The 12,381-nt window shown below is 39.5% G+C and overlaps 1 protein-coding gene across 2 annotated transcripts in view; it reads left to right on the forward strand.

Moving 5' to 3' along the window:
- Positions 1-11,063, forward strand: part of SPTY2D1 (SPT2 chromatin protein domain containing 1) — a 29,951-nt gene extending 18,888 nt beyond the window's left edge. Inside the window, exons 4-6 of one of the 2 annotated variants that reach the window (XR_006104794.1) lie at positions 1,031-1,285; positions 1,834-1,911; positions 8,389-8,439. Coding sequence is in view for 1 of the 2 variants with exons in the window: in XM_042476970.1 (XP_042332904.1) it covers positions 1,031-1,190; positions 1,834-1,911; positions 8,389-8,485 (335 nt within the window). In the remaining variant the exon portion in view is untranslated. Of the gene's footprint in view, positions 1-1,030; positions 1,286-1,833; positions 1,912-8,388 lie in introns of both variants that reach the window. The other variant, XM_042476970.1, reaches the window with a different exon arrangement.
- The last annotated feature ends 1,318 nt before the right edge of the window (positions 11,064-12,381 follow it).

Below are 12,381 nucleotides of genomic sequence, written 5' to 3' on the forward strand. Positions count from 1 at the left end.
GGAAAATCAAGGTTTGCTATTTGGAATTTATATTTAAAAATATATATATTTTCCAGCCATGGATGCTTGAATTTGTGGATAAAAAATCTGTGGATAAGGAGGGCCAACTGTAATTATATTGTTGAAACACTCCCATTTTTTGTCCTGCCTTTGATTGAAACATTTCTTTTAAGATGATGATAATAATAATAATAATAATAATAATAATAATAATAATAATAATAATAATAATAATAATAATTATTTGTATACCGCCCTCTGGCAAACCAATCCGGGCGGTTAACAACAGTAAAATATAAAATATGACAATTAAAAACACTTTATCCCTCCCCCCCTTAAGACAATATTAAACAGTATAACATATTAAAAACACAATGTCAATGCATAAAAACAACAATTAAAAACTAAAAACCCTGATATCCCTCTGTTGATCCTCGACCATCACTAAGATGGGGCCACGGGAGGAATGAGGGAATCAGGAACCTGGGCCGGGATGGTTAATCTGGAAAGGCCTGCCGGAAGAGATCCGTCTTGACCGCTTTTTTAAAGCTGTCTAATGATGTTATCTGACGGATCTCATCCGGCAGGTCGTTCCAGAGTTTGGGGGCGACAGCAGAGAACGCCCTCTGGGAGGTCGCCGCAAGCCTAGATTTTAGAGGCTGTAGTAAGTTCCTCCCAGAGGACCGGAGAGCGCGGGGAGGATTATACGTGAGGAGGCAGTCCCTAAGATAGCTTGGACCCAAGCCATTTAGGGCTTTAAAGGTGATAACCAACACCTTGTACTGGGCCCGGAAGCTGATAGGCAGCCAGTGGAGGGACCTCAAAACCGGAGTAATGTGGTCCCTCCTAGATGTTCCTGAGACTTTTACATTGATCAACAAATTAGTTCTTTTACATGACCTATATCTGAAACTGCAGCTTAACCCATGTAAACCCTCATAAAAATAAAGGTTATGGCCAAGAAAAAAAATATATATCAATGCCACAGAAAATCTGACTAGTTCTATTTTATACTTCTGAATCTTTCTAGGCTTTCCAAGGCCTTCTCTTCCACCTATTACTTATAAAAGGCAATATGATGATGAAGATGAAGATGATTCTGAAATGGAAGACTTCATTGATGACGAAGGAGAACCCCAAGAAGAAATTTCTAAGCATATTAGAGAGATATTTGGCTATGATCGGAATAAGTGAGCAAAGAAGCCTTTTTGTGTTTACCATTGTGTACATGTAACTATGTACATATGATAAAATGTATAATATTTATGTAAAGTAGCATAAAAAGGTAATACATTTGAATGGAAATTCCTATTTAAAATCAAGACAAAATAGTGCACGATTTTTTTAAACCCGGTAATGCTTTTCATAAATGATCACCTTTGGAGGAGTTGCTCAGGAAAACAGAATTTGAGAAGAAGCTGTTTATGGCTTCTGTCCATCTCAATAACAGTAAAATACACAGAATGAGTATATGTCTCACAAAATACAGATCAGGCTCTTGGTTCTGTGAACGTTCCAAGGTTGCTCTGCATTTTGCAGGACTGGGGGAGTTGGGGTGTGTGTGTGTGTGTGTGTGTGTGTGTACACAGACACACACACACGCTTTCACAGGTTTTAGTAAATAAATGTGTGTGCATGCTTGCATACATACAAAGCATGTATATTTGATAAAATATGTGAGACCATGAGATTAATGAAGTTAAAATCCCTGGTCCTAGTGAATTAAATTGGTAAATTACTGGGGAGAATCTATTTTAAGTATATGCAGTTTAGGATTTGAAATGTGTGCGTTTATATTCTTGTAACACTGAGTATACTCTGTACCACTTCCAGGTATAAAGATGAAAGTGATTATGCCTTACGTTACATGGAAAGCAGCTGGAAAGAGCAGCAAAAAGAAGAAGCCAAGAGGTAAGTATTAGAATTATATTTATCCCATTCATTCATGCACTTTTCCCAACGGGAAAAAAGATTCTGCTTATCATTAGGAAGAACTTTCTGACAGTAAGAGCTATTGTGGAATATGCTGCCTCAGAGTCTGATGGGATCTCCTCCTTGTGAGGTTTTTAAACAGAGGCTATATGGCCATCTGTTGGTAGTGATTTGGTTGTGTCTGTCTGCATGGCAGGGGTTTGGACTGGATGGCCCTTGTGACTTTTCCACCTTTATGATTCCATTCACCTGTTTTCAACAGCTCACTTTTGAAAGTTCCTCTGTTTCAACAAAACTAAATTATAGTCATGTACCACACTTTCCACCCCTGATCTACTCTTTCAGTCATTGCTGCTGTTTCTCCTCACCCCAATCAAGTCAGCATGCTTGGCGTTTTTGCTGTCTGGGATGCTGTGGTTTTTTTCCAGTTGACTTGGCACCATCTAGTGTTCAGTCTTGCATTTATAAGCTAAAAAAGAGGGTTCTTCTTTTCAACCGATTACACTTTTTGACAGTCCTCTGGTTTCTAACCCACCATTAATTCTAAGTAGTGATCAGATTGCAATCTGCTAGCATTTCTCTTTGTGATTTTGTAAATTTATTTTATTCGTTATGTAACACTTCTGTAGTGTCTTAACAATCATGTCCTTAGTCAACAGCAACTATTTGAGATACTTTTTCTCCATTGTAGAAAGGAATAGTAAAAGGTCCAAAGGCAGAGCCAGAATTAGACACTGTTGGAGATTGCCAAAATATTCTGCATATAAGGTCGTATCACAGATACAGAGAATGCTGTGGTTTGTGTATTGTACAGTGCTCCCTTTTTTTATGTGGGGGATCCGTTCTGGACCCCCCCCCCCACATTAAAAAAAGTGTATGCTCGAGCTCCATTGAAAATAATGGGGCTCGTGCATAGCATGGTGCGTGGTGGCGCAGTGGGGTGTGCGCCATGGGCACACGGCCCATTACTCTTAATGGGACGCGCTGCCCCATGCGCTCCTGCGGGCTCCCTGGCGGCTTTCAGCATATGCTGAAAGCTGCATATGGTGCGTCTGTGTATGACATGGGCGCACTGTATTTGCCATACTTGGAATGGGGTATAATATTCCTTTAATAAATACCTGGTAGTGTAGCATACAGTCTGATTCCATGGTGCTTAGTCATTTCAACATGAAGCATGAATGTCAGTCCTGTGTTAGCATACTCTATTAATAATAATAATAATAATAATAAAATCTTTATTTTTATCCCGCCCTTCCAGAAAGATCAGGGCGGCTAACAAAAGTGCAACGAATGCACACAAATACAGTTAAAAACAGTAAACAACAAGCACATACAATAAAAATAAAAGCAGGAATAAAAGCCCCGTCGCCCGTCCTCATGGCCACGGAAGAGGAGGGGAGGCCCACAGGATCTTAATCGGGGAATGCCTGCTTAAATAGGAAGGTCTTAAGATCCTTCCTAAATTGGGCCAGGGTGGTAGATGAGCGGAGCTCAGTGGGCAGCGTGTTCCAAAGGGCTGGGGCAGCTATAGAAAAAGCCCTTCTGGACGTAGAAGCATGCTTGGCCCCAGGCACCTTCAGCAATTGCTGCCCAGACGTTCTGAGGGTGCGAGGCGGATTGTATGGGGAGAGGCGGTCCTTTAGGAATCCTGGGCCCAAGCCATTTAGGGCTTTATAGGTGATAACCAACACCTTATATTGAGCTCGGAAGCGAACGGGCAGCCAGTGAAGATCTTTAAGTACAGGTGTTATATGGCTGGTCCTGGACGCACCAGTGACCAGCCGGGCTGCCATATTCTGTACCATTTGAAGCTTCCGAGTTTGGTATAAGGGTTGCCCCATGTAGAGTGCATTGCAGAAGTCCAATCTCGAAGTTACCAGAGCATGTACCACAGTTTCTAGGTCCCTCCGGTCCAGATATGGGCGCAGCTGGCGAATCAGCCGAAGCTGGTAACAGGTGCTCTTGACCGTCGCATTCACCTGAGCAGTCAGATGAAGCGACGAATCAAGAAGCACTCCCAGACTGCGCACAGAGTCCTTCGCAGGGAGCGTGACCCCATTTAGGACAGGTGGAACCACAGCCATTCCTGGACCGGGGGAACCTATCACTAGTACCTCCGTTTTCTCTGGATTCAGCTTGAGTCGGTTTTTCCTCATCCAGTCCATTACTGACCCCAGACAGGCCTCGAGAGGAGAGACGCCATCCCCGGTCACTGCATCAGTCGGAGACATAGAGAAAATAATCTGGGTGTCATCAGCGTACTGATAACCCCGCGCCCCATGTCTCCGGATGATCTCTCCCAGCGGTTTCATGTAAATGTTAAATAGCATGGGAGACAGAATGGCTCCTTGAGGGACCCCGGTTTTAAGGGGCCTCTCGTCGGAGCACACGTCCCCCAGCTGCACCATCTGGGACCTCCCAGAGAGGTAGGACCGGAACCACTGGAGCACAGTGCCCCCGATCCCCACCTCAGCCAGGCGTCCCAGAAGGATACCATGGTCTATGGTATCGAAAGCCGCTGAGATGTCCAAGAGCACCAACAGGGACACGCTTCCCCGGTCAGCACTCAGACGGAGATCATCGACCAAGGCGACCATGGCCGTCTCAACCCCGTGACCCGCCCGGAAGCCAGTTTGAAATGGATCCAGATAATCCGTTTCATCCAAGACCGACTGAAGCTGGAGCGCAACCGCCCTCTCGATCACCTTCCCCAAAAATGGTAGCAGGGAAACAGGCCGATAATTATTATGTACCAGGGGGTCAAGGGAGGGCTTTTTTAGGATCGGTCTTACAATGGCCAATTTAAGATCCGATGGAAATCGCCCATCCCTGAGAGAGGTGTTGATAATCCGGCGTAACAAAGTGGTTACTACCGGTCCCCCCTGGGCCGCTAACCACGAGGGGCAGGGATCAAGAGAGCAGGTTGTTTTCCGAACACTTCCGAGGATCTTGTCCACATCCTCGGTACTCACCAACTCAAACTGATCCAGTATAACATGGTCCACGGAGGCTCTGGACACTTCTACCTCTGGTTCTGCGATAATGTCAGCGTTCAGACCTTTTAAGCACTTTGTAGTAGCAAGTTTCCAATCCAGTTTCAGATTAATGAGCTAAGCCTAGTCATTTCAACAAAATTATGTTTGTTAATTATGGTGGCGCAGTGGTTAAATGCCTGTACTGCAGCCATTCACTCGAAACCACAAGGTTGCGAGTTCAAGACCAGCAAAAGGGCCCAAGCTCGACTCAGGCTTGCATCCTTCCAAGGTCGCTAAAATGAGTACCCAGACTGTTGGGGGCAAATTAGCTTACTTGCTAATTAGCTTACTTGCTGTTCACCGCTATGATCTTTGGAATAGCGGTATATAAACAAAACATATTATTATTATTATTATTATTAAGTGTTAAGTTTGTTAAGATCAAATGAAAATTGGAAAATAAGGAAAACTAAATTCTAGAAATTTAATACACTTAGTCTGTACCAGAATGATCTGTTGCAAAATCTAAATTAGTGTTAAATTGCGACTGCAGAGTGGATGTGCTATGTATCCGTATACAAGGCTGAGTCTTTGACACTAATCTAGTTTTCTGTTCTGAGTGGGTAGCAATTTGATATATAGTCTTCTGTCACAAACTACACAACTTTAATTAACATTCTATTTTGTCTCTGCTCATAATGGTCATGATGACTTACATCAAATAAGGGAAGACTTATGCATGCATATTTAATTAATGGCTAGTTGGTGTTGAACAACCAGTGAAAATCAAACCCCATGGGCAGAACTTTAATATCACAGTCAGGGATTTTCATTGGACTCAGTTTTTACAGTCAAATACAAAGCACTGAATGAGGACATAAAACTACGGAATATGGCATAGGAAAATAACCCCTAAGAATGTTGTCTGGCTGTTCTTTCTGCAGACTAAGTATGGAACTGCTTTCATAAGATTTTGTGATATGTTAAGTATACTTCTAAAAGTGTATTAGTTGTGAACACATAGCTACAATTACATGCAGAGATTCATTCATTTGGAAGTTTGTGGGTTAGCTTAAGCTACTTATTGAATGTAAGCTTTGTGGCAAACAGTGGGTCTGCCTTGATATGGTGTTTAAGATGGAACTGAGAGTTCCATTTAATAATTGATACCCAGCAATAAGATTCCCTGGCCTCAGTCAAAAGAATTATGGTGCAAATTTTGTTTGTTTGTTTAATGTGTATGCCACCTTCCTCACAGAGCAGGTTCCAAGGTGGCTCGCAAAGAAAATCAGTTTTAAAATTTAACAATAAAAATTAAACAATTCAAATTCTTCACATAAACAGTATACAATCATTTGAAAACATACAAAACTTTAAAAAAGAAATAAAACTCACATCCCAGTCAGAAGCTCCCCTGCTTGCCAATTAAAAGCCTGCTGAAACAAAAAGGTCTTTGCCTGCTGATGAAAGTAAAGCAAGGAGGGGACTTGGCCTTCCACAGAAGGAAGTTCCAGGGTGTGGGAGCAGCCACTGAGAAGATTCTCTGATGAGGTAGTGGCAGGAATGAGAGGAAGCCTTTCCCTGTAGATCCTAGAACACTGGCAGCTTCATATGGAGAGATGACATCTTTTACATAGTCCTTACATAGATCTAAGCCATATAAGGCTTTATAGGTTATCACCAGCACTTTGAATTTTGCCTGGAAATGAACCAGTAAACAGTGAAGCTGTTCTAACAAGGGATATGCTCCCTGTAATTGACCCCAGTCAGCATTCTGGCCACAGCATTTTGGTTCTGCCAAAGTTTCTGAACACTCTCCAAAGGCAGCCTTGCATAGAGTGTGTTATAATAGTGCAAACAGGATGTAATTAAGGCATGTGTCACTGTAGGCAGATCAGACATCTCAAGGAACGGATGCAGCTGGTGCACCAGTTTTAACCATGCAAATGTTAACCACTGAAACCTGGGCATCCAGACTCAGAGTTGAGTCCAAGAGACTCAAGCTGCGAACCTGAGATTTCATGGAGAGTATAACCCCATCCACCACAGGTACAATCCCTGTTCCCTGATCTGCCTGACTAGGAGCACCTCTGTTTTCTCTAGGTTAACCTTCAGTTTGTTTGCTGTCTTCCAGTCCATTACTGACAACAGACATGGGTTCATTACTAAGACAGCTTCCTTGGAATCAGGTGGAAAGAGAGGTAGACTTGGATGTCATCAGCATATTGGTGACACCACGCTTCAGACCTCCTGGTGACTTTTCCCAGCGGTTTCGTGTAGATATTCAACAACTCAGAGGATAAAACAGAATCCTGAGGAACTCCACATGCTAATGGACAGGGCATCAAACAGGAGTCCTCCAGCACTACCTTCTGAGTTCAGTCCTCCAATAAACAGTGGAACCACCACATATCATTCCCCCCAGATTCCATCCCAGAGAGTCAGCCCAAAGGATGGTTGATGGTACTGAAAGCTGCTTAGAGGTCTAGCAGAACCATCAGAGATGTATTAACCCTTTGATGGATGCATAGGTCAACCACCAAGATGACCAAAGTTGTCTCCATCCTATAACCAGGTGTGAAGTCAGACTGAAAGGGATCTATATAATCTGTCTCATCCAGAAATCCCAGGAACTGGAATGCCCAAAATCTTCCCCAAAAATGGAATGTTAGAGACTGGCCAATAATTATTTAGAATTGTGGGATCCAGGGAGGACACACAGGTGCCAAGATTATAGCCACTGGATCTGTCTCATCTATAGCACCCAAGTCAGAGCGAATCAAAGTGATTTTGTCTCCAAAATATCTTGCAAATTCATCACAGTGAGCAGTTGAGTGATCTTTGTTTTCTGCTTGTGGGCCTCTGGCCGCTTCATACAACTCTGCAGGATAAAACTATGCAGTTACAATAGTGGCAGAGAAGTATAGTTTCTTCACTGCCACCTTCACCACAACATCGGCCAATGAGCTTTAGCCTGTATTTGGTCAGTTAAAATAAAGTATATTAGTTTTCTTTATCTCCAGATTCTACATAGCAATTTGCTTTGTGAAACAAGGGTTTAAAAATCTCTTTGTGATAGGTCATGTAAAATTTCTTCTGGTCTAGAACACACTCCATACATGTGTCTGAGCAGCTCTCTATACTGTGCTGGGTTTTTTTTTAGTTGATGTTTGGTGATTTGCTACAAGCCTTCATTTGTGTTATGTGAACCTTACCTTTATCACAGATTAGAAACAGCATAAATATAGCCTATTCTAGTATTGTTCCATTCCTTGAAATAGCTGGGTGTTGCTAACATGCATCCCTTCATAAAATGGCCAAAGCCTCCTTCAAGCAGCCTGACACTGGTTACTGGGGGAAGAGTTATTTTAACTTGGATTTCAGTCTGTTTGATTTTCTAGTGCATGCACTTCTGTTTGAGTTACAATATTCTTTTAATTTTAGTGTGAATAAATATATAAATATATTTATTCTTTAGCTTGAGACTTGGAATGCAAGAAGATCTAGAAGAGCTGAGACGTGAAGAAGAAGAACTGAAACGGAAAAAGCAGGCAAAGAAGCTAAGAACACGTTAATCAATTTGCCATAGCTGACTTTTTGTTATTCTTCTTTCCCCCCATATTCTTCTACTTGTTCCAAATTTCAGCTACAGTTTTATTTTGTGTATGAAAAACAAGCAAACTGTGTAGAACATGGACATCTAGACAGTTGGAGTTGGCTTCATACTATTACTCAGCTGGGTTCTGCAGTGGCTGGAGGACCAATGACTTGGATTGGTGGTTGTTTCTAGTCCTCTTCCCCTTCCCCATCACCCCTGTTCACCCAGTAATGGAATGGGAGATGGAGAGAAGTGGTGCTGAGGACTGCAGGGAGAAGGAGACATTAGGAAAAATTGGCACCTCTACTCCCTTCCTCCATCAAAAAAGCCTCCATGGAATCTCAGTTCTTTCAGTGAATGGCAGAATCCTTTTCATTTGTGAGGAGGAAGTCAGGATCTGACTTTGGCTTTACCCAGCCTCCAAATACCTTTTTTAATACCTGCCAGCATCTACTTTTTACAAAATAAATAATGCACTAATGGAGGATATTAGATGAAGTAGTGGAAATTAATGTTACTACTGTCTAAAGTAGTTCAAGAATGCCAGCAGACTACTGATGGACTATGCACTGACTTGCAGCAAGAGGGCCCACACAAAAATATGCCAGTCTGCATTCTTAATTTTATTTTAAATTTCAAGATGGTCCATATTCTGTTGTTGTTTTAAAAGGCCATTTTCTGCCAGGTCAAGATTTTTAAGTCATTTTTTCCTGTTCATTAAAGCATAGATGTAAAACATGTAGCTGCTGTTATTTTGAAAGCAATATTAACCTGTACTGTGATTTCTGTTTGGAGAAGAATATCTGAAAAAGTAAAAGTACACTGAAAAATCAAGCGTTTTGATTGCACAAATTAGTAGGTGGTTTCTATTTTCCTGAAAGTAGCTGTTGTGAAAGAGGCAGCAACATATTTGCCAATATAAATCTTCTCTTGCCCCCATGCTAAGCCAATGTGTTGACCCTAGATATAGGACAAGTTTTTTTTTTTCTGGCCAGCTGAACCTGTTCTCTTGGGGTATTTGGAAAATCTGTCTATTCCCATGTGCATTGGGTTGATATCTCCCTTTGAGAGCTCAGTCTTTGATGCTTTCCTCTGTTGCCATGTAGAGAATTGAACTGGGGTGTTTACCGTAAATCATTTAGAAATTATTTCATTAAGAAATGGGACCAAATGATTAGTTTTTCACTTAGGCTGAAATTTCATTGCCACAAATAGGGATTTAAAAAAAACCTGCCCAGAGAAATGCAAACTTTCTATGTTTTATATATAATTTCTGTGATTTTGGCTTCACTACATTTTAAGGATATATTTTGATGTATATTCCTCATTTTTAGTTTCTAGTTCAGATTAAGTTCTTATTATAAAACAACTCCAAAGCTTGACACTATATATTACAACTAGTACTAGGCTTTTCCAGCACAAATACTGATTGGATTGACATTCCTCGATTCATATGGGGACATTTATAATCTATATAACTTCTTGATGAAGCTGATGAATAGATTGCCAGAAGAGAAATAAATTCTTTATAGCTGATTTAAGAGTTTGTTTTTATCTGTTTCTGAACCTTTTCTCACACACTGATTTTGAACTAATTTGCAGTGGCAAATTAAATGTGTCCAAAGTAAATGTCTTTATGTAGCAAAAAGTACAAGTTCATTCAGTTCTACTCTGGAATTTCAACCCCATGTTTTATGGTTTTTATTCTTAAAGTACCTGTGACACACAGTCACTGCAGAATATACTATTTCAGTTCTTCAAAATTTCATCAAGTAACTCTTTCATGAGGAACTTTATATCGTTCTGAAAATTAAAAATGAAGGGGGACTTGGGCACAATAGCTAAGTAACCTAGTATTTTGGAATGGAGTGGCTAAGGTTTAAATAATTGCTTATAAAGGTAGTGTTGCTTGTGAAAAATACTTGGGAAGTTGGAATTCTGTATTTTAATTCCATGTCAGCACAAGGACAGCCAGCAGTTAATTTTTAAAGCATTCAGCCTTATCAGATTAAAGAACTGTATATGCTGAAATGCAATAGTTGGACAGTTGCTGCTATTAGCATGCTGTTTAACAGGATGCTTTAAGGGTTTACTGTTTTCCCTAGTGCTGTTTTTCCAGAACTGTGGACTTTTTTTTATAAATGCACAGTCCACTCTGTTTTGAAATAATCATATATTCAAACAAGTGTCCTGTAAATACAACCATTTATCATTTTACTCATTCAAAATGATGGCCTAAGTTGCTGTTCATTTTCTAATTCTAAGGAGAAAGAGTAGAGTATCATTCCAGATATTGTTTTTAAACAAATCTTGGAATTTGTAAAGAATTTATAATAAAATTCTGTATAGGGCAGAATTCTAAAGCCTCTCTATAATCCACTTGCAGGTTTTAACTGTTTCTTGCAAATTTGACTCAAGACTGTATTCTAAAAAACTTCAGTGTTGTTTATCTTGTCAATGATTAGAAAATATTCTGTATTCTTAAGGTTTGTCATTTTACTCGACTAATAACCTATCACTAACCTATCACTTATTAAAATTTACATTTCATATGATACCATGAACACCAGACTAATCTTGCATTCCAAAGGTAAAGTCTCATAATTGTATTCTCTTTTCAGATTATATGCTCTTTAACATTTACTTTCTTTAGAAAAACATTTTTCCTTTATCTTCATTTCTCCATCTTATATATTAAAATTTGGCCACTGAATGATTTTATTAAAACAGAATATTTAAAGTTTCTCCTGATGTACATGAAGTATTAAAGCAAAAGGAGAAGTTGACATATATTTCTTGCTGGGGTACCAGTCATCATTAACTTCATAGGTTGTATTACAAAAACTAGGTTGGCTTGCAGATCTGTTCAGTGATTAGATGATGTGCCTTTTACAACATTTTAAATATTTTCATGAATGTAGAAATAAAGACACAGGGGTAATTCTGCTGTCAAATGTGCTGTCTGGAATCTTGATAATGTGAAATATGTAGTGTTTTATAAAGCCCTTTCAGGTCTTGCTTTGCATAATTGCTGTAGTTAATATTTATTGATATTACTAAACAAAGATGAAGGGCACTTTAATATTTAATTAAAAGCTTCATTTTACAGTTTGTCTTCTATATATTTTATTAAGGCTGTATTTACACTTTTTTTACATGAGTGTCTGTCAGAGACCAAGGCAGCATGTGTCTATTATCAGTGAAGAACTCTGATATTAATAACAGAGCTCTTTCAAAGTCTGTACAACTATATTTTTATATAAGATTCCATTTCTGAGCTAGCATAATTAGTTTTGTTTAGCTTTTATTTTCTGTAATCTTAATTACCCCTGTAACTAAATTGTATTTCTACATATACAGCAGAAGACCAAAACACATTGGAAAGAAAATTAAGAGAATAGTGAATAATTTTGATGACTATGTTGGATTTTTATTTATTTTGTTGAGTCAGAGTATAACAAGTGTTAGCCTATAACAAAGGATGTTACTAGAGTCCATGTTATGTTTTCATTAACCTCATTGTGTTTAACACAATGTGACAAATCAGGTAAAAACTGTTAAGCATAACCTTTTTTCTGGTGCTTTTGTATGCTCTTGCATATGCACATTGAAAGCTGAAGCAAGTTATGTACAGTATATAATAAATTTCAGACATTAAATATCTTATTGAATTTTTCGTTGGTTTGCTTTAATTTGAAGGAAATGCTAAGATGCCATAGTACCTCTTCATACGAGAATCCTTGCAGAATATTGTTCCCTAAGGAAAAATACTTGAGCTTTTATTCTGTTATTTAGCTATGCAGAAGCAGTCATGCTTTAGTATACTTTATTATAAATAGATGATATTAATATTGAAAATTCCTAAATTAGGTC

Source organism: Sceloporus undulatus, chromosome 1 (assembly GCF_019175285.1).
Source record: "Sceloporus undulatus isolate JIND9_A2432 ecotype Alabama chromosome 1, SceUnd_v1.1, whole genome shotgun sequence".
Lineage (NCBI taxonomy): Eukaryota > Metazoa > Chordata > Lepidosauria > Squamata > Phrynosomatidae > Sceloporus > Sceloporus undulatus.